Below are 18,952 nucleotides of genomic sequence, written 5' to 3'. Positions count from 1 at the left end.
ATGAGGCCTATGTAAAATGTGATATTTTTTTTTAAAAAAAAACAACCTAAAAATAATAATATTTATTAATTTATTTAATAAAACATGCACTGCTTGATTGTAAAACAACCTCCTCAACGTTTTTTACAGAAAAGATAAAGCAATAGTATTAGCAATAAGAAAAATTAACCACAATAGTTTAAAACTTTCAGAATATCAAAATAACAATAGACTAAAAAACAGAATAAAATTTGCACCAAATTCACACTTCTCTGACTTTTGCAATGCAGTTCTCCAGCCAAGTTATGTGTACCAATGCATATACTGTACTAGGGTAAATTTTGAACCATTTAGAGAAAATGGCATGGTGAAATAATTTTGTTAAAATGTGTATATTAGGATAAAGGTAAAGGGACCCCTGACCATTAGGTCCAGTCGTGGCCGACTCTGGGGTTGCAGCGCTCATCTTGCTTTATTGGCCAAGGGAGCCGGGTACAGCTTCCGGGTCATGTGGCCAGCATGACTAAGCCACTTCTGGCGAACCAGAGCAGCACACGGAAACACCGTTTACATTCCCACCAGAGCGGTACCTATTTATCTACTTGCACTTTGACATGCTTTCAAACTGCTAGGTTGGCAGGAGCAGGGACCAAGCAACGGGAGCTCACCCCGTTGTGGGGATTCGAACCGCCGAGCTTTTGATCGGCGTCCTAGGCTCTGTGGTTTAACCCACAGCGCCACCCGCGTCCCATATATTAGCATACATTCGCCCTAAAATGCAGATTAATTTTCACAAGGACTTAAAAACAACAACCGCAAACTGAAGTGGAATTATGGAGAACTGAACTTATAATTGGGGAAATGGTAACTACAGTGGTGCCTCGGGTTACAGACGCTTCAGGTTACAGACGCCGCTAACCCAGAAATAGTACCTCGGGTTAAGAACTTTGCTTCAGGATAAGAACAGAAATCGTGTGGCAGCGGCACGGCAGCAGCAGGAGGCCCGATTAGTTAAAGTGGTGCTTCAAGTTAAGAACAGTTTCAGGTTAAGAACGGACCTCCAGAACTAATTAAGTTCTTAACCTGAGCTACCGCTGTAGAGAGAAATTAAAACTGACAGATTTAACCATCCCTTCTCCGGAGGAACCAGTAGACTGCCTGGGTATGGAGCCATGTTGGAACCTGAAAAGCTATGCTAGCATCCTCCACCATATTATTTTTCAATGCCCAGGAGTATCTGTTGGGGGCTCAATAAAAAATGGGATCTGGTGATGAGGAAATATATTAAACTGTAAAGGAATCAAGTCTTCCTCTTTCTTTAAATCCTCCTGAAAAGTCTTGCTTGGCATTTAAAGTTTACACAAACCTTCCCCAACATGGTGTTCAGGTGTTTTGGACTACACATTCCCAGGCAGCATGGGCAACGGTCAAGAATTATAAGAACAGGGATTAATTCAAAACATGAGGTAGGGGGAGATTTAAGCGCTGGGGGCGGGGGGAGTTACAAAATAAAGAAACAGAATGTGAGTTGAAATGCCATCACTGGAAAAAAAAAGTATGGGGAACCTTTGGCTCTCCAAATGCTGCTACCATTATCCCTGGCCATTGGGCATGCTTGCTGGGGCTGATGGAAGTTGTGGTTCAGCAATTTCCAGAGGACCAGAGGTTATGCATATCTGCTGCAGAATTTCAACTTCAATTTTAAAAGCATGCAGGTCTTTGTTGGAATCATTCTAGGCATTTAACAGCCCATGGAAATGCAGGATCTCATTGTATTGTGAAATAAATAAATAAAATTAAAAATTGTCCAGTAGCACCTTAGAGACCAACTAATTTTGTTCTGGGTATAAGCTTTTGTGTGCATTCACACTTCTTCAGAATCATTGTATTGTGTTGGGGAAAGCGTATCTCAGAAAGGAGCATGCTCTGATGCCAGTGCCAGGCATGTTTGCTCTCGCTCTTTCTCTTTCTCTCTCCCCCCACCCTTCAGACTTAACATGTGCATTGAGTTGGACTGAGCAAACAGATTCATCTCCCAGAACAGAAACAGCTTGGGGAGGTCAGTGGATCTGACAGAGCTGAGATTCCAAAGAGGTTTGACGGATGCATTTTTGGAAACAGAAAAATGCCACTGGAGGAAGTGACCATATGCTGCTAGACAAGAGACATCTCCCCCTCCGCACTAAGTGGGGAGGCTCTGCCTTTATGGGAGAATTGCAGAGACTGACCTGGCCTGCATCCCAAATGTTAAGAAAGAGTGAGCTATGGACCCCTACTCATGATGGAACACCCTTTAATATTTCTTGTAAACCACTTAGAGGCTTCACTACAATCAAGCAGCATACAATTTTTGTTAAATAAATAAACAAATAAGAAATCTATTTGGCTCCAATTTATTTACGATCTATTATTACCTGATATCAGTTCCACAAAATCAGTGGTCTCTTGAATAGTCCCCAAATTTCTATTAATAAATTTGTTTCATTTGCATATATTGAAACATAGGGATAATGCCTCATTTATTCTTTGATTTTTCTGTATGCTTTTTACCAATCCATCCCCAAACATGTCTCGAAGTTTTGTAAGACTGTAAGAGGCCCAACGCTACCTGGAGAAGCTCTGTGGATGGCACAATAAAGATCCAATGGAGGCAGCAAAATATGCCTTCTTTGCTGTCTTCACTGCCACTAGGTAGGCTTGACTAGTGTTCGATTGTGTTCTCAGCTTCTTTCCTCACCCTAATCTCTGGAGTATACCGGGAACCAAATGGGCTCTACGAAGTGGGAGAGAGTGCTCAGGGGCAATCATTTCAATGGCCTGAACCTTTGGATGTTCCACAGGCCAGCTAAGTAAAGGATAGGAGATTGTGAGCAGGCAACAGAACAGGTACTGGTATTCAGAGACATACTGCTTCCGACAGTGGAGGTACAGCATAGCCATTGTTGCTGATAGCCTTGATGTGCCATGAATTTGTCTAAGCCTATAAAAATGAATGTCTGCTTAAATAAGAACCTTCCAGTGTTTGGAAGCTGGTTGCACAGTCAAGTGCACCAGTCACTTAAAATCTGCAAGTGTGTGCTCCTTGAGTGGGCTCTTTGTGCAAGACGAAAGAGGCACTGGAATTCCTCAGTCTTTTGTACCACCCAGATTCTCAGCTGCCATGACAGCCGGCAATAAATTAGAGCCATTCCAATAGCCATTTTAGTTTTCAGCCAGTTAAAAATTATTGCCACACAAGTGGAAAGTAAAATGCTGCAGCAGCTTTCTCCTCGGAAAAAATATGTGTTTATTTTTATTCGCATGCATGCATTTCCCAACTTTGTTTCATCATTGAACCGAAGCAGGTCTATGCAAGCTGTAGGTTTGGTTATTAGAAACAGCAGAAATATGCAGGGTGAACATATGTAACTTGAATATATGTAATAGTCTGAGTATAAGGCAGTTTCCTATGTTCCTATGATAGACCACTGGCTTGTCATTCCTGTCCTAGACAGAAGCAGGGGACAAACAAGGGCAGGCTCTGCCGTGGACTGTGGCCACTCCTACTGCCTTCCTGCACGACAGCACTATCCCCATCTCAGTAAATCAGAGGCAAATTCATGCCAAGGCATCAAGAATGTTTGTGTGTGTGCATGCACAGAGCTGAGGCATGTATCCTTTCAGGCTCAGCTTACAATGCAAATACTAAAAAGACCAGCCAATGGTCTTTCTTTCAGGCCAATGGTCTTTCTTGCTTAGTACTATTTGTAAAACAAAGGACTACTTCACACAGCACAGAGATAAACTATGGCAGTAGCTCCCACAGGGGGCAGTGATGACCACTTGCTTGGATAGCCTTAAAAGACAGTTAAATAGATTTGTGGAGGAGAGGGCTACTAATGGTTACTAGCGATGATGTCTTTGCTCTGCCTCCACAGTTGGAGACAATAATGCTTCTGAATACCAGTTACTGGAAACCACAGAACAAGAGATGGCTCTTGTGATTGGGTCCTGTTTATAGGTTTCCTACATATTGGTCATTCTCCTTATTCTCCAGAAACTTCTTATGTCCCCAAGTTCCTTTTAAGTGGAGCTGTTGAAGCAAATCATGTGCTCTATGACTGAACTCTAACAGTGCACCCACAGGACATTTACTATTTTCAGAAACATTTTTGCTTCTGTGTGAACCATAGTAGTTCCATAGCCTTGTTCAGCTGCTTTTCCTAGGCTCTGCTAGTCTCTAGGCTAAAAGGCGAGAGAGTATAATTTAGCTAAGCTGTTTCACTGCACTCTCATGATGGAATGTACTGAATGGAATCTCTTCCTCCCCTTTCTCTCATGCAGTAGCCAAAGTCTTGAACAAGATGACTGCTCATCAAAATACCATTTTGTCCTGACACAATTGGAGGGCTTGTGGGAGTGGTTGGATGCAGGGATACCAAACAAGGATGCAGGGAAACCAAACAAGTCAACATATACTACTTGTAAGGAAGGGCTTCTGCTGTAGGTCATGTTTGTGAGATTTATCAAGGAAGGGGACCTAGCTCAGTTATAGTGCATTGCATACAGAAGATCCCACATGCCTACAACTGATCTCCAGTTTTCAGCATTTGTAGAGGTAGTAATGGGGAGGAAGTACTAACACCACACATTGCAAATATATAACTCCAAGCACTACCCATGGGTGTGTATAGGAAACACTGGGAAACACTCGTGCATATGACTGAAAGTGTTTATGTGTAGACAGAGATGCACAAATGCACAGTGGTGGCTGGTGAACATTGGGACTGGCAGGGTGAAAGGCACAGAGCCCAACAGTAGCTGGAGCTACAGCCATTGAAACGTAGAGCCAACTAGCTGCAGCTTTGTCTCCCAATCTCCTACCTACTGTTTTCTGCAAGGACAAGACAAAGGGGTAGGAAACTGAAGGCCAATGCTACTCCTTGGACAGTTTGCAAGTAAGAAGGCAGGCAGGTGGAGGTTGGCTGAAGGCAAACTTAGGTTGGGGACAGTGCCCCATTTGCCCAAATGATCTAGCCTCCACTACAAATACACAGAAACAGTGGCCCACATATGCATGAATGCCCTAGTGTGGACACAACCTAGATGGTCCTTTGATCTGATCTAGAAGGTTCATTCATATGTCTTATGTCCATCTGCTGTTATTCATAAGCTAGAGCATAGCCATCATGGCTAGTAGCCGTTGATAGTCTTACCAACCATGAATTTGTCCAGTCCTCTACTGAAGCCATCCAAGTTTAATGACAAAATGCCTTTGCACACATGATTAAGTAAACCCATCAGTGATTTCATGCATTTATTTAATTAATTGTGAGACTGAATTACTTAATTGCTTCTGGAGATGCTTAATTGTCCTGGCTGCCTTAATTATACAACTTACAGTGAGAACGTTCAGTCCCTGTGGAATGTTTACTTGTTCTGCATTTCCCTAAAACACCATTTTGTGTAATAAAACTGCATGTTTAGTGTGTCTTTCAGGATCTGCTCATTTTTCCTTTTCAGAGTTTTGTACTTTCATGGTTTTAACTCTTCAGGCTGTGATTTCCAGAGGCTGGGTTCATAGCAAACACAGGTGTCACCATCCCTGTGTTTGCTGGACCTGATAGGAGCAGTATACAAAGCATCTGGGGGGCTCAAGATGGGGGAAGGCTGGTCTAGACAATGCATAGGCATGTCTTAGATGACACACTGGCATCCCATCCTCTATTTTTAATAATAATAACATTTATATTCCACCTTTCTTCTAAGGAGCTAAAGGTGGCATGCACAGTTCTCCCTCTCCCAAATTTTATCCTTACAATTGTGTAACAGGAGCAATGGACCAGAAATACCAGAAAGTGTCTGGAATAGTGGTAATGTTGAAACCAGGTAAAGATTAAGAGACTCCAGAATCATTTCACACATTGGGCAGGATGCTAAAATATTTACTGGTATTTTAGCTAACAGATTGGCAAATATATTACCTAGTATAATCCATACAAATCAAGCAGGTTTTGTTAAGCATAGACATATATCAGGTCCCATACAGACACAGTATATTATGGGAAACTGTCAAGGAATCCACATGTGATTGCTTCGTTAGATGTTCATAAAACCTTTGATATCACATACACAGCCCAACAGGACAGTGACAATAATCCACCAACAGCATACAAATCAATATGGCTAACCTGATCCAAAACACCCACCCACCCCCACCCACACACGAAAACAAAGATCACCACAGCCAATCACAAGCAAACAATCACACCCTAGGCCAACCCCAACCTCTCTCACCACCAAAGAAACACAAGTGAACAACACAAGCAACGCTGATACCAAACTCTACATACATTACACATAATAGAAACACCGCCACCCGACCCCACCCCTATCCATCCTCCCTCCCTCCACCCCCCTCTCTCTTTTCTTTTTTCTTTTCTTCTCCCCCTAATGCCTCAACAAATGAAACGGATTTGTAAAAATGTTACATGGGGGGGGGGGGGAAATACGAGGCACTACACTTCTGTAAAACAAGAAAATCCTGAATAAAATATATATTAAAAAATAATAATAAAACCTTTGATAAAATATGAAGTTATTTGTATCTAACTCTTCTCTAAAATTAACTTTGATGATAGTTTTATGTTCGCATTTCAACATTTATATACTAATAGCAAGGCAGTTGTTTGGGCTAATGGACAGGACTCTTCCACATTAGATGTACAGAGAGGTTCTAAGCAAAGCTGCCCTCTATCACTGCTACTTTTCATGTTAGCAATAGAACCACCTGCAAACACTCTGCAAAACAGTAATAAAATCAATTACATTAGATGTAATGGTCAATCCTATCCGCTCAATTTATTTGCTGATGATATTGCCTGATTGTCTCTGATCCAGAGGTGTCATTGACGGAGGCCATTGGGGAAATAAAAGCATTTGGTAGAGTGACTGGATTGACAATTAATAAAACCAAATCAGAATTGTTGTGTTTGAATGTACCAATTGATTTACAAGATGAACTAAGAGAGAAGATAGGTTTTAAGATCTGCCCACAATAAATCAAATATCTTGGAATTAATATAACAAAAATCTGGAAGAAACTTCATAAAGCTAATTTTCTGACATTAATAAGAAATATTAAGAGAGATTTCAAAAACTGGTCCAGGCTGGCATTATCATGGATGGGAAGAGTGTTGTTGGTGAAAATGATGGTTCTACCAAAGTTTTTGTTTTTGTTTCAGACTATACCCATTTGTATTTTGATTGAGATATTGTAAAAATGGCAAAAGATAGTAAACTTTGTACACCAGGGTAAAAGACCCAGATTATGATTAGCTGTGATTTACCAGCAGTCTCAGAGGATGTGTGTGTGTGTTGCTTTACTTTATTTACAAAAATATTGCAATGCTACTCATATTCAAAACGTTTTGGAATAATGTGTTGACACAAATAATAAAACATGGCTGCAAATGGTTTTTGAAAGAGTTATATAGAGCACCAAGTTTACAATTTTTAATACATAAGAAAAACAGTTTTGATCCCATAGTAAATCCATTTGCACAGGCAGATCTGAAAGAATGGAATATGTAGGCACCTAAATTAGTTCCTTCAATCTCGCCATTGCTACCTTTTGTACTGCATCTACTTTTTATATGACAGGAAAATGGCATGTTATTCAGAAATGGAGAGAGAAAGATCTTTATAAGCCAACTGATTTATTTGAAAATGGTTCAACTATATCACCTGAACAAATAATGAGACAATTTGGAGTGCAGAGTATAAATTGGCTTTATGCTAATCAAGTAGAGTATTTTATATCAAATTCTGAAGTTAAAACGCAAGCCACACGACCTTTAACATCATTTGAAAATTTGATTTTACATGCAAATGAATATACATTTTTTTAAAAAATCCATACTCTATTAAATATTAAATGAGTTAACAATTGGAGGATGTAATTCTGTAAAACAGCAGTGGGAATTAGATTTAGAGATAGAGATTGCCGAGGTAGATTGGAATAATTTGTGGGCTAAAAAACCACTAATATCAGTATCAACTCATATATGAGAAAATACATTTAAATTATTACACCAATGGCATTTGACACCATTACACTATAGCAATATTAATAAAACAATCTCATCACTGTGCTGAAGAGAGTGCAATAGTAGAGTTACAACATATCACATGTGGTGGACGTGTGAGCATATAAAACCCTTCTGGCAGAGGGTATTTACTAACATTAGCTGTATCACAGGTTAACAAGTAGAATGTACCCCAAGTTTGGGATTGTTAACCATTTTTAAAGAAGGGCACTTTTTACCTTTCTTATAAAGAATTAATTGCTTTTCTTTTAGTAGCAGCATGCCTGGCATAGAATTGGAAAAGATTGGATGGAACATCTGTGTATTGCTTGCTGGAAACAGAATGCATGGTTTATTGCTATATCAGAAAAATTAACAAAGAGATGACAAGCATTGAATAATACAAATGATGTAGAAGGTTGTGTGGAAATATGGCATCCTTTTATAATTTACCAGTAACTGTGTGGAATAACAACCACTGAAATCATGGACTAGACTTTGGCAAACTTAAATATAGTGGTACCTCGGGTTAAGAACTTAATTCGTTCCAGAGGTCCGTTCTTAACCTGAAACGGTTCTTAACCTGAAGTGCGCTTTCGCTAATGGGGATTCCTGTTGCCGCTGTGCCGCTGGCGCGCAATTTCCGTTCTTATCCTGGAGCAAAGTTCTTAACCTGGAGCAATCACTTCCTGGTTAGCAGAGTTTGTAACCTGAAGCATCTGTAACCCGAAGCATCTGTAACCCGAGGTACCACTGTAGATTGATTTGTCCTGGAGAGGGGAGTGGGGTAAGCTGGAATTTTGTTTTGTTTAATTTTCTTTTGGTAATGGTTGTTATATAATGGATATATAAAGGTAAATGTGGGTGTGGGTGGCGCTGTGGTCTAAACCACTGAGCCTCTTAGACTTGCCAATCGGAAGGTCGGCAGTTTGACGGGGCGAGCCGTTTAGTCTTGCTGGCCACATGACCCGGAAAGCTGTCTGTGGACAAACACTGGCTCCCTTGGCCTGAAGCAAGATGAGTGCTGCAACCCCATAGTCATATTTGACTGGACTTAACCATCCAGGGGTCCTTTACCTTATCTTTTTAAAATAATGGAGACACACAAACAATAAACCTGTGATGGAGGTTAGGCTGAGAGACTGTGTTCATCATTGCTGCTGCATCCTTTGCAGCATCCTCATGGCTCGGTGCCCAGTGCAAGCAAACCGGTGACACTCCCCAAAATAGACCTCTGTGGGGAGAATGACATGGAGAATGGTGTAAACTCTGGTTAATCTGCAGTTTGGAACAAGATAGAAGAGACTCTGCCTGGTGTGCAAATATCTTTTGTTTCAGTAAGGCAGCCTTCTCTAACCCAATGCCTGCCAGATATTTTAGCCTACAACTCCCATAATCCCTCACCACTGGCTGTTCTGGCTGGGACTGATGGGAGTTGTAGTCCAGAGCATCTGGAAGCCACCATGCTGATGAAGGCAGCAGTAAAGTGTATTGGGAACAAGAGCCAGGAGCTATTCTACCTTGTGAAAATATAAAAGTCAGCAGTTACTCTGACTCTGTTCCTACTGCTAACCAGTACTCACAGGTCCTTGGTAAAGCAGAGAGTAGAAGGAAATTGGTAGTCCTTCTCTTGTTAAAAGATTTATCAGTGATTCAGTTGTTAAAATATTTAGTGGTTTTAGGTGATGCAGAGGCTAATGGAGCCTTAATAATCACAATTTGATACTTCACTTGCTTGTAAAAAAACCACACCACCCTCAAAGCAGTTAACAAAAAATTAACAATAATTTAAGACTTTCAAAAAGTTAAATGTAACAATAGATTATATAACATAAAAACTTGCATCAACTTTCTAAACAGCGAGGTAGGCTTGTCGAAACAAGAATGTCTTAGGCAGGTACCTAAAAGAGTACAGTGAAGGTGCCTTGCCAGTTGTCAGTAGGCAGGAAGTTCCAAAGTGTAGGTGCTGCAACACTAAAAGAGCATTTTCTTACAAATGTGGAACAGGTATTATGTGGCACCCATAACAGTGCCAGTGCCAGCAATCAAAGCAGTTGAATGGGCATATATAGGGTCAGGCAATCTCAAAGGTAAACTGACCCCAAGATGTTAAGGACTTTATATACTAATAGCTTTTCATAATATGTCTTTGAAACATCCTCTAGGAAAATTTTGTTGGTTTTGCTAGGTATGGGCTACTCCCCCCCCCCTAGAATGTACATGTGATGATTCTTAAAATAATACTAATATTTGGCTTCTGGTTCCACTCTGCCTTAATGGAGGTATTCCCCACGACAGTGGAAGATCGTTGGTGAAGGAAAAACAAGGATGATTGAGGGTAATTATCCTTGCAAGTTCCCCCCCAGGGACAGGGAGAACGGGCTTCACTTGCAGTTCATCTTGGTACCTGGCTCTCGCTCCGGCATGGAATGTGGGGGCAGGGAGGTGCTGAGTGCAAAAGCTAAAAACCCTCCAACACCGCCATTAAGAAGCAGAGGTTCTCCTGGTAAATAGAGTTTAATTGGTCTAAAGTACAGGCGCATGTTAGAAAAGATGAGATCACAAACTACGGAACAAAACCAACTGCAAGGACTTTAGGGTTTGAACTTAAGACTTCATTCGGCGCAAAAGATGGAGGGGGGAGCCTACAGTTTCTTTATTTAAAGTTTTATTCTCTACACTTATGATTCGGCAACCCTCCTCTGAATGTTCAAATTATATTTGTACAAGCAAGGATGGAAGAAATTGGATTATAAATATGGAATATAGCATCAAACAGAACTATGTGTGTAAAAAGGGGGAAAGGGGAGGGTGGCTCTATTTTGCAAAAGGTATACAATTGAAACTTAGAGCTGACTTTTCCTTATCTTTTATTCTTTATGGAGTGAACTGAATAATGCTAAGAGGATTTAATTTAATTGGAAGTATAATTGCTCGTATATCTTCAGTTGGAAGGAAGAATGAAAGGAGTCTGTGAACTGCCAAGGAACTGAGAAGGTTCTTTATTAAGTCATCTGCAGTTCGACAGACCGCTCTTCTTCCCAGACTGAGAGGGGAAATGGTGAAAATAGGTTATTTATTGGGACAGAGTGACTTTTGCAGCTGTTGTTAAAGTTGCAAAACAACAAAGTGGGACAGAGCGATGGAGAAATTTCTAGAACAACAGTGGGATAGCTCTTCCCAAGGCATGATGGATGACATCAACAACCGGGAGAAAGAAAGACATAACATCTTACAAGGACAGGAAGAAACACCACGGACAGAATAATTGCCACACACAGGAAGAACAAGGATATAGTTTGAGTTCCTCACTTGTAGTTTTGTAAATCATTAAAGTGTCAACACAAATAGAAGTTCTTAATATTTTAGTTGTATAAGGGATTATTATTATGCCTGGAATGTAATGGAAATTAATAAGATTTTGGAACGCAGAAATAAAGCGAATAATCAAGCCATCAAATCGAGCATGTGGGGGGGCACTTTATCTAAATTATATAATCCGGTATTTGAATTATTGGTATTAATAATTGTATTATAAATTGGTACTGTTATAATGAGGCTATTATTGGATTGTAATTGAAAACTAATAAAAATTATTATTACAAAATAATACTAATTTTTTAAAAAAAGTTTTTAAAATACATTGACAAAACTTCACAATGTAGGATGTATAAGAAATATATGCACTATTCTGTTTTTAAAATGTTATCATAACAAAAAATAAAATAAATATCAATTTTCATTCAAAGAAAGTTCAAGTGATGGGAAGATAAATAGACTGGACAAGAATTGCAAAACTATGTGAAATTTCCCCAACCCAGTTCTAAATTGCCTTGATTTATAGTGGGAGGCTCCACCATATATTTTTGGCAAAGCTGTTAAATTATGAGCAAGTGGATGAATGGGACCTGATTAGCTCTGCCTTCAGCCATGATGATCTTTCAATATTATTGCTTGAGATGGTTAATGGGGAGGTGGCGCACTGAATAGGAACTGCTGCAACAATTCCATTCTTCCCCAGTGGCCTTGTCCCAAGGCACTTGTACTATTCCTTCCAAGTTCACTGGGTATTGGATGAAGACCCAGTGCTGCCTTTTTGTCTTGGCCATCATTTTACTAAACCAAATTCCTTCCTTGCATTCATTCTTTTCTAGACCAGTGTTTGCAAGTTCATTTCATAACAGAATGCTGGCATTTAATTGGCAGGTGGAGTCTGTAGCTCTTCTGTTCCAGTTCCCTTAATCATGCCACTAATTCAAGTAGCTTGTGAAATGCTTTCTCGGGCTCTTCCTTACCCTCCCTATCCTTTCCATACTATCTGAGCAGCATGCCATCAGAAATTCAAAATAAATGGGTGCAGGAATGGCCAGGTCATGAAAATAGGCTTGATAAGAAATCTAGAAAAGTTTGTCCTCCAGTAATTAGACATGTTTGATCTCTAATAAGAAAGCTTAGGTATGATTTGGTATATAGCCCCCGATCACTCAGTTGACATCATCTCCAAGTAGAATGATGAAGGACACCTGCCTGAAACTCTGGAGAGCCACTGCTAATCAGTGTAGGCCAGAGTTTTCCAAACTGTGTGTTGTGACATGTTAGTGCAGAGGTCCTCAACCTTTTTGAGTCCACAGCTCCTTTGACCAACTGCATTCTTTCTGCGGCACCCCTGTGGGACTCCCTTGCCTGCAGAGCTGGCAGCCCCTCACCCCTTTTCAAACACCCTCCCTTGTGGAGTGTTCCCTCATCTTCCTCTCCTCTCCTTGGGAGTCCTCTGGGCAGCTGCAGCTGCTGTCCCTGATCTCTGAGCTGCCTCCCTTGCCCCAAAGAGAAGTGCCTCCTCACACTGCTCCACAGGGACCTGGGATTCACCATTTGCCTGGGAAGCTTGTAGCCAGGGCTGCTGCAACAAACAGCTGTGCAAGCCTTTGGGAGACAGAGATGCAATAGGGCATCACAGGAGGGTGGGAGAGAAAGAGGGACAGAGGCCAGTGTTGCCCGTGGCACCCTTGACCATCATTCAAGGTACCCCAGGGTGCCACAGCATACTGGTTGAAAACCACTGTGTTAGTGTGTCAGCTGCAGCATGTAGGTGTGTCTCATGAACACTCCCCACAATCTTCCCGGAGCTGGAAAGGGGTTAGTTTAACCTCCGGTTTGCTAGTAAAACTGAATTACTGTGTCGTGAAATGATGCATGTCTAAAAAGTGTGTCACCAACTTAAAAAGTTTGGAAAGCGCTGGTGTAGGCAGTACTGAGCTGGATGGACCACTGGTCTAACATAGAACAAGACAACTTTTTAAGTTCCTGACAGATGATTTTGCCATAGCTCCCTAGTCAAGCATTTACTTTGCATGTAGAAGGTCTCAGGTTCAATACCCAGTGGTATCTCCAGGTAGGCTTGGAATACCACTTACCTTAAGCGGAGGGTGGCTTTGCAGGATAAGGCCTGCCCACCACCATAGCAGCTGCAGAAATGGGAGATTTCCTGTTGGATTGAGACGTTCCTGGCCTTACTCTGATGGCCTTACTCTGAGCATGGGGAGCTACTGCCAGCCAGTGTACAGAATACTGAGCTAGATGGACTAGTGCTCTGACTTGGAAGCTAAGGCAGCTTCCAACTTTCCTTTTTATTTTGAGGGGGAAGGAAATACAGATTTAGATACATATTGGGGGAGAGAACACACATTTTAATAGGTATTGTGTGGGATGTCAGCCTGCATGATGTCCTGAGTCACTTCCAATTATTGGGGTCATGTATCCTGTGGGGTTTAGAATTTAAAAGAGGGGGGTTGCTGGACTACTCAGTTTTCTTTGTACAGTGGTACCTCGGGTTAAGTACTTAATTCCTTAATTCCGGAGGTCCATTCTTAACTTGAAACTGTTCTTAACCTGAGGTACCACTTTAGCTAATGGGGCCTCCCGCTGCCGCTGCGCCACCACCATGCGATTTCTGTTCTCATCCTGAAGCAAAGTTCTTAACCCGAGGTACTATTTCTGGGTTAGCAGAGTCTGTAACCTGAAGCGTCTGTAACCCGAGGTACCACTGTAAGGCACTTTGCAGGTCACTTAAGGGTCCTCATCAGCATCTCAAAATGATGGGCTAGGTTGCAAGAGCTACAACTGGGTGATGGTGTTAACAGGTGGACCTTTCCTCCACCCCAGGCTAACAGGTGGACCTTTCCTCCACCCCACCCACCTAGCTGCTAGGTAGGAGAGCAATAGCCAAAGTAGTGCGAGTGAGCTCAGCTGGAAGCAGGCTGGAAACACAGGGACCTGCTTGCTCTGTGCTGGACCCAAAGCTTTAACTAACAGAGAAGCAGGATCTGTTGGGGTGTTAATGCTGTGAGCCCCTCCATTCTATGCTCAGGTTGTATATAGGTGTAAAAACTAACAACCCCATATACCCTAAAGACACCACAGTCTCTGCTGACCTTCATTGCAAGCAAACAGAATCTAGAATCCCTAAGTGTAGTGTTTAACAGTGTCTGGAACCCCTAAGTGTAGTGTTTAACAGTATTTTGAGGGTTTTTTGTTTTAAAGATTAATAGAGAAATGGAACGGAATTATGGGTAAAAAAAATAAAGGCAGGGGGAAGCCTGGGAAATAAGTTCATTAAAACTTGTTTAACACAAGGGTCCCTAGTGTCTTATTGAGCCCATCAGGAAATTAAATGTCATTTGATTCTTCAGCAGTTCCTCAGATTCCTTGCCAATGTGTGTAATGATGATAGCAGCTAATGCAGTGCATTCATTGCCCACAGGCTATTGCAGAATTGACAGCACAATTTATATGCCACTCATCATCCATTTAAGCAGCTGGGTTCTTGTTTAGTGATGGACAATAGTTCACTTCAAAATGAGCGAAAAAGTGGCAAAGATTTTGGGATTCAGCACACATTCCGGATGAAGGAATGCACACCAAATGTACTAAACAGATCCTTTTGAAGCACAATTCACAAAATGAAAAGTGTGCATCAATTCCTTTGTACCTAGGGAAAGCCACAATGAGCATATCAAGGCAAATCCAGCAAAATGCAGCTGTGTCCACTCAAAGCACACACTAAATTCTTGTTGTGAGTCCAGTCTAATAGGGGTGGTGTGTGCTAAAAACAAAACAGAATTCTGAATCCAGGCACTCTTGAGTTGTCAGCCAAGAAAAATTAAATTCTGCCACCTCAATAAATGTGTGCCATGGCAACTGTGAAGAGCTCAAGTCATTCACCTTTCCCCATAACTCTGTGTGTTCTGAATATCCCAGATGGTTCTGTTAGGTGAGTTATACCCACCTGCTTTCTAAATTCATAACATATATTCATTCTTTTGTGTGTACACACAGAATGTGCTGCTTATGCTCAGTTTACTTCTTCCTCAGTAATACAGTGGTACCTCAGGTTACAGACGCTTCAGGTTACAGACACTTCAGGTTACAGACTCTGCTAACCCAGAAATAGTACTTCAGGTTAAGAACTTTGCTTCAGGATAAGAACAGAAATCGCATGGCGGCGCAGCAGCAGCAGCGGGAGGCCCCATTAGCTAAAGTGGTACCTCAGGTTAAGAACAGTTTCAGGTTAAGAACCTCCGGAACGAATTAAGTTCTTAACTAGAGGTACCACTATATTTCTTCTGTGGCGACGCAGAAACAGGCCTAGGAAGCAAGCAGAAGTGGATTCCTGCATACAAGGCGTTCAGGAAACTTTGTAGCAGCTTTTCTGGAACATCATCCAGGCATCCCCCCCCCAAAAAAACCACACACCCCCATAGTGTTTGTGGCTAAATAAATGTCACAGAGAGTGGAATGCTGATGCTAGTGCTTTTGGGCGTATGGTTTTCATTTGTTATTATGCTATATACTTTTGTGTTTTTATATTATAAACCACCCTGTAATCTTCAGATAAAGGGTGGTGTAGAAATTTAATAAATAATATAGATAAAATAAAAAGAATCCCTCCTTGTTTATATATTTTGTTCTGCAAATTTTACTGTGGGTTGTTGTTGCTTTATAATTGGAGAGGGGCAAGTTGCTATTTAGGGCCCCCAAGAGTGAAAACTTTATTCAGTCATGGAATCATAGAATTTGGTGTAAGGCAACTTCCTGTACTTCTCTGTTCTTGTCCCTTGTTTGCCTTGCCTTGGCTTTCTTTCCTTCTCTTCTCCTCCTCAACACCAGTTTCAGAATGTCACCTCCTCTGGGAGAGACCCTGGTTTGTTTGTTTTCCATTTTGCTTATGAAATCTTTGTGAAGTGTAATGTCCATTGACACAAAAATTCTTACAAGAAAACTGAATTGGTCTCTGTAATCTCTTCTACCCTTTATCCAAGGTGAAGCCCTGCTGATTCCCTTCCAAGATGCCGTTGGTGAAGAGAAACATAGAACCTCGTCACCTCTGCCGCGGAGCCCTTCCAGATGGGGTTACCAGTGAGCTGGAATGTGTGACCAACAGCACTTTAGCCGCCATCATTAAGCAGCTGGGGAGCCTCAGTAAGTTTCTGATGAGTTTTGCATCTTAGAGAAGTTTGAGTGCCATTCAGCTGGCAGAAAAGGGCTTGCATGGGGTTTAAACAGAGTAAGGGAACTCTTAGATTCCCAGACTATCCCTGTATCTTTAACCTCTATGCTGGCTTCTCTCTATCCTTTGAGGTTTAGACTGATATGTCTTAGGTTGCATTCTGTTTACAACTTCCTCCTCAGCACACTTACTCTGGATCTCAAGGCACGAGGTCATCTTGGATCTACCTCCTGAGAACTAAGGGGCAAGCATGACTTCTTTGTTTCTCCAACTAGTTAGTTAGGTCTACATAACTCTTTCCTATAAAAATTGTGCTTCCTTTAATAAGCATAAGCTTCCTTATCTTATACAAAGTGTCATTCTGAATACCTTTTAACTAATGGTGTGCTCCAAGGAAGCATTATTTTAACTAAAAACATGTGTGTCCTGTACCAGGCCTGAGGCTGCAGCCAGATATGAGTGTTTCAAAGTTCTGAAAGCAATAAGAGGGAGCAATCATTGCCTGCACTGTAGGGATTGGTAAATGATAGATCGGGATCTGCTGGGAGATTCTCTGGATGATTTGCAGTAGATTGTCAAGGATTTCTGACTCTCAGTTGTTTAAATTAAATTGCTGAAATGAAAGAAGATTGAGGTATCATGAGTGGTGTTTTACATGGAAGGACTGTGAGTCTCATTTTGTTCTGATACTCATTACAAATGCTGGTGTGAGAATCCTTTAATTTTGAGTCTTTTGCACCATTCTGGTTAGTGGATCTAGGGGTTCTGCAAAAATATTTTTGCTGAAGACAACAGTGGGACAGAAATGAAACATGCATATTTCTTTAACTTGGGAATGAGAAAATTGCAGCCCTCTAGATGTTGTTGGACTCCAGTCCCATCAGCCCCAGCCAGCATTTCCACTGATCAGGGATCATGGGAGTTTTCCCATTTTAAAAATCTGATGATGTGTCCGCATGACAAACTTATATTGGGTTTATGCCAGCTGAACAGTCATCACCCTGGAGAGATGCTGCCAGTCAGTGTCAACAATACCAAGCTAGGTTCAGTGGTGCTGAATAGAACCATCTCTGTGGCAGCATCCTGCTTCTGGAATGATAGTATAGTAGGGGTGGAGAATCTTGTATCTTACTGGCCCCTGGGACTCTGCCCAGGCCATGTATATTTCTGAGGCTGCACCTCTCACCAGTTGTGCTTTTTTGTGTCTTCTTGAACTCTGATAATGCTTCTTGCTTGTCTGGATGGAGGGTGTGTGTGTGTGTGTGTGCGCGCGCACATGTCCGTGGATGCATGCATAGAAGTATCTGACAATGTAGCCTCTCGCCTGTTTCTCTGCCCGCTTTTGCCTCTGTGGCCCAGAAGCTTGCCCATAGAGGAATGTGGTCATTGGGATGAAAAAGGTTTATTTGTTTTATTGCCTACCTAAGCCTGACGGAATAGAAGAGCTTTCGGCAGGCATTTAAAGGTTGGCACAGGAGGCGCCTGCTGAATCTCCAGTGGCTGAGTATTTGACAGGACTGGGCCAATGACACTCAAGGCTCAGTTTCTTGCTGTTGTTAGATGAGCCTCACCAACCTGGGGAATGACCAAGGACATTCCTGCAGATGATCTCAGTGACAGAGCTGGGGCAAAAAGCATTCAGGCGCTCCCTGGGGTACCCAGGAGTCAGGACCCAAGTTGTTCTGGGCTTTGTCAGTTAATGCAAGGACCGTGAACTTGGCTCAGTAGTAGATGGGCAGCCAGTGTAGATGTTTTAACAATGGAATCACATGTTCTCAGGTGCCTGCACTGGTATAATTTCAGTGCCAAATGATCTACCTGCTTGCTCAGGCATTTTAGGCTTTTCAACAGGTGACCATCTGACCCCTCTCCTCTGTTTTTAGCTTTCTCTGTTTTTAGCTGCCTCTGCTGGTAGGTGGTGGTGTTGTTTTTCTTTTACACATCTTTTTAAAATTGTTCTTATCCATAGAAATATAAGAACATAACTAAAAATATAAAACTGGGAACTCAATCTAAAACAAAAATAAAAAGAGGCACAGGAAAAACCACACATGAATTATTTGGTGTCCACTTGGATGTCACACAGTGGATGGGGTGCGAAGCACAATGTAGGTCAGTCGGTCTGGCTATGGGCAAGTGCTGAGGGCAAGTGAAGTTAGCTGAGATTGATAGCAAGGAAGGGCAATGCACATCAATAAACAAACATGGACTTTTAAAAGGGAGCTAGACAGATTCATGGAAGATTAGCCTGCCAATGGCTGCTAGGCACAAAGACTCCATAGAAACTTCAGCCTCAAAGGCAGTATATGCCTCTAAATTATTTTATACATCATTAAATTTCTATCCCACCTTTCCTCCAATTGGTTCAAGACGATGTATATGGTCCCCTCCAGTGGCGTAG

The 18,952-nt window shown here is 41.6% G+C and overlaps 1 protein-coding gene across 3 annotated transcripts in view; it reads left to right on the top strand.

Annotated features, from left to right (window-relative positions):
- The window catches only part of LOC310698232 (actin-binding protein WASF3-like), a 79,374-nt gene that overhangs the window by 17,341 nt on the left and 43,081 nt on the right, over positions 1–18,952 (top strand). For all 3 annotated transcript variants that reach the window (XM_083485218.1, XM_083485217.1, XM_083485223.1), the window contains exon 2: positions 16,364–16,523. In XM_083485218.1, coding sequence (XP_083341344.1) covers positions 16,391–16,523 — 133 coding nt within the window. In that variant the 5' untranslated portion in view covers positions 16,364–16,390. The remainder of the gene's footprint in view (positions 1–16,363; positions 16,524–18,952) is intronic.

This window comes from Podarcis liolepis (genome assembly GCF_965112155.1).
Source record: "Podarcis liolepis genome assembly, chromosome: Z".
Taxonomy (NCBI): domain Eukaryota; kingdom Metazoa; phylum Chordata; class Lepidosauria; order Squamata; family Lacertidae; genus Podarcis; species Podarcis liolepis.
The sequence above is the reverse complement of the archived record's forward strand: the minus strand, read 5'-3'. Positions and strand labels throughout refer to the sequence as shown.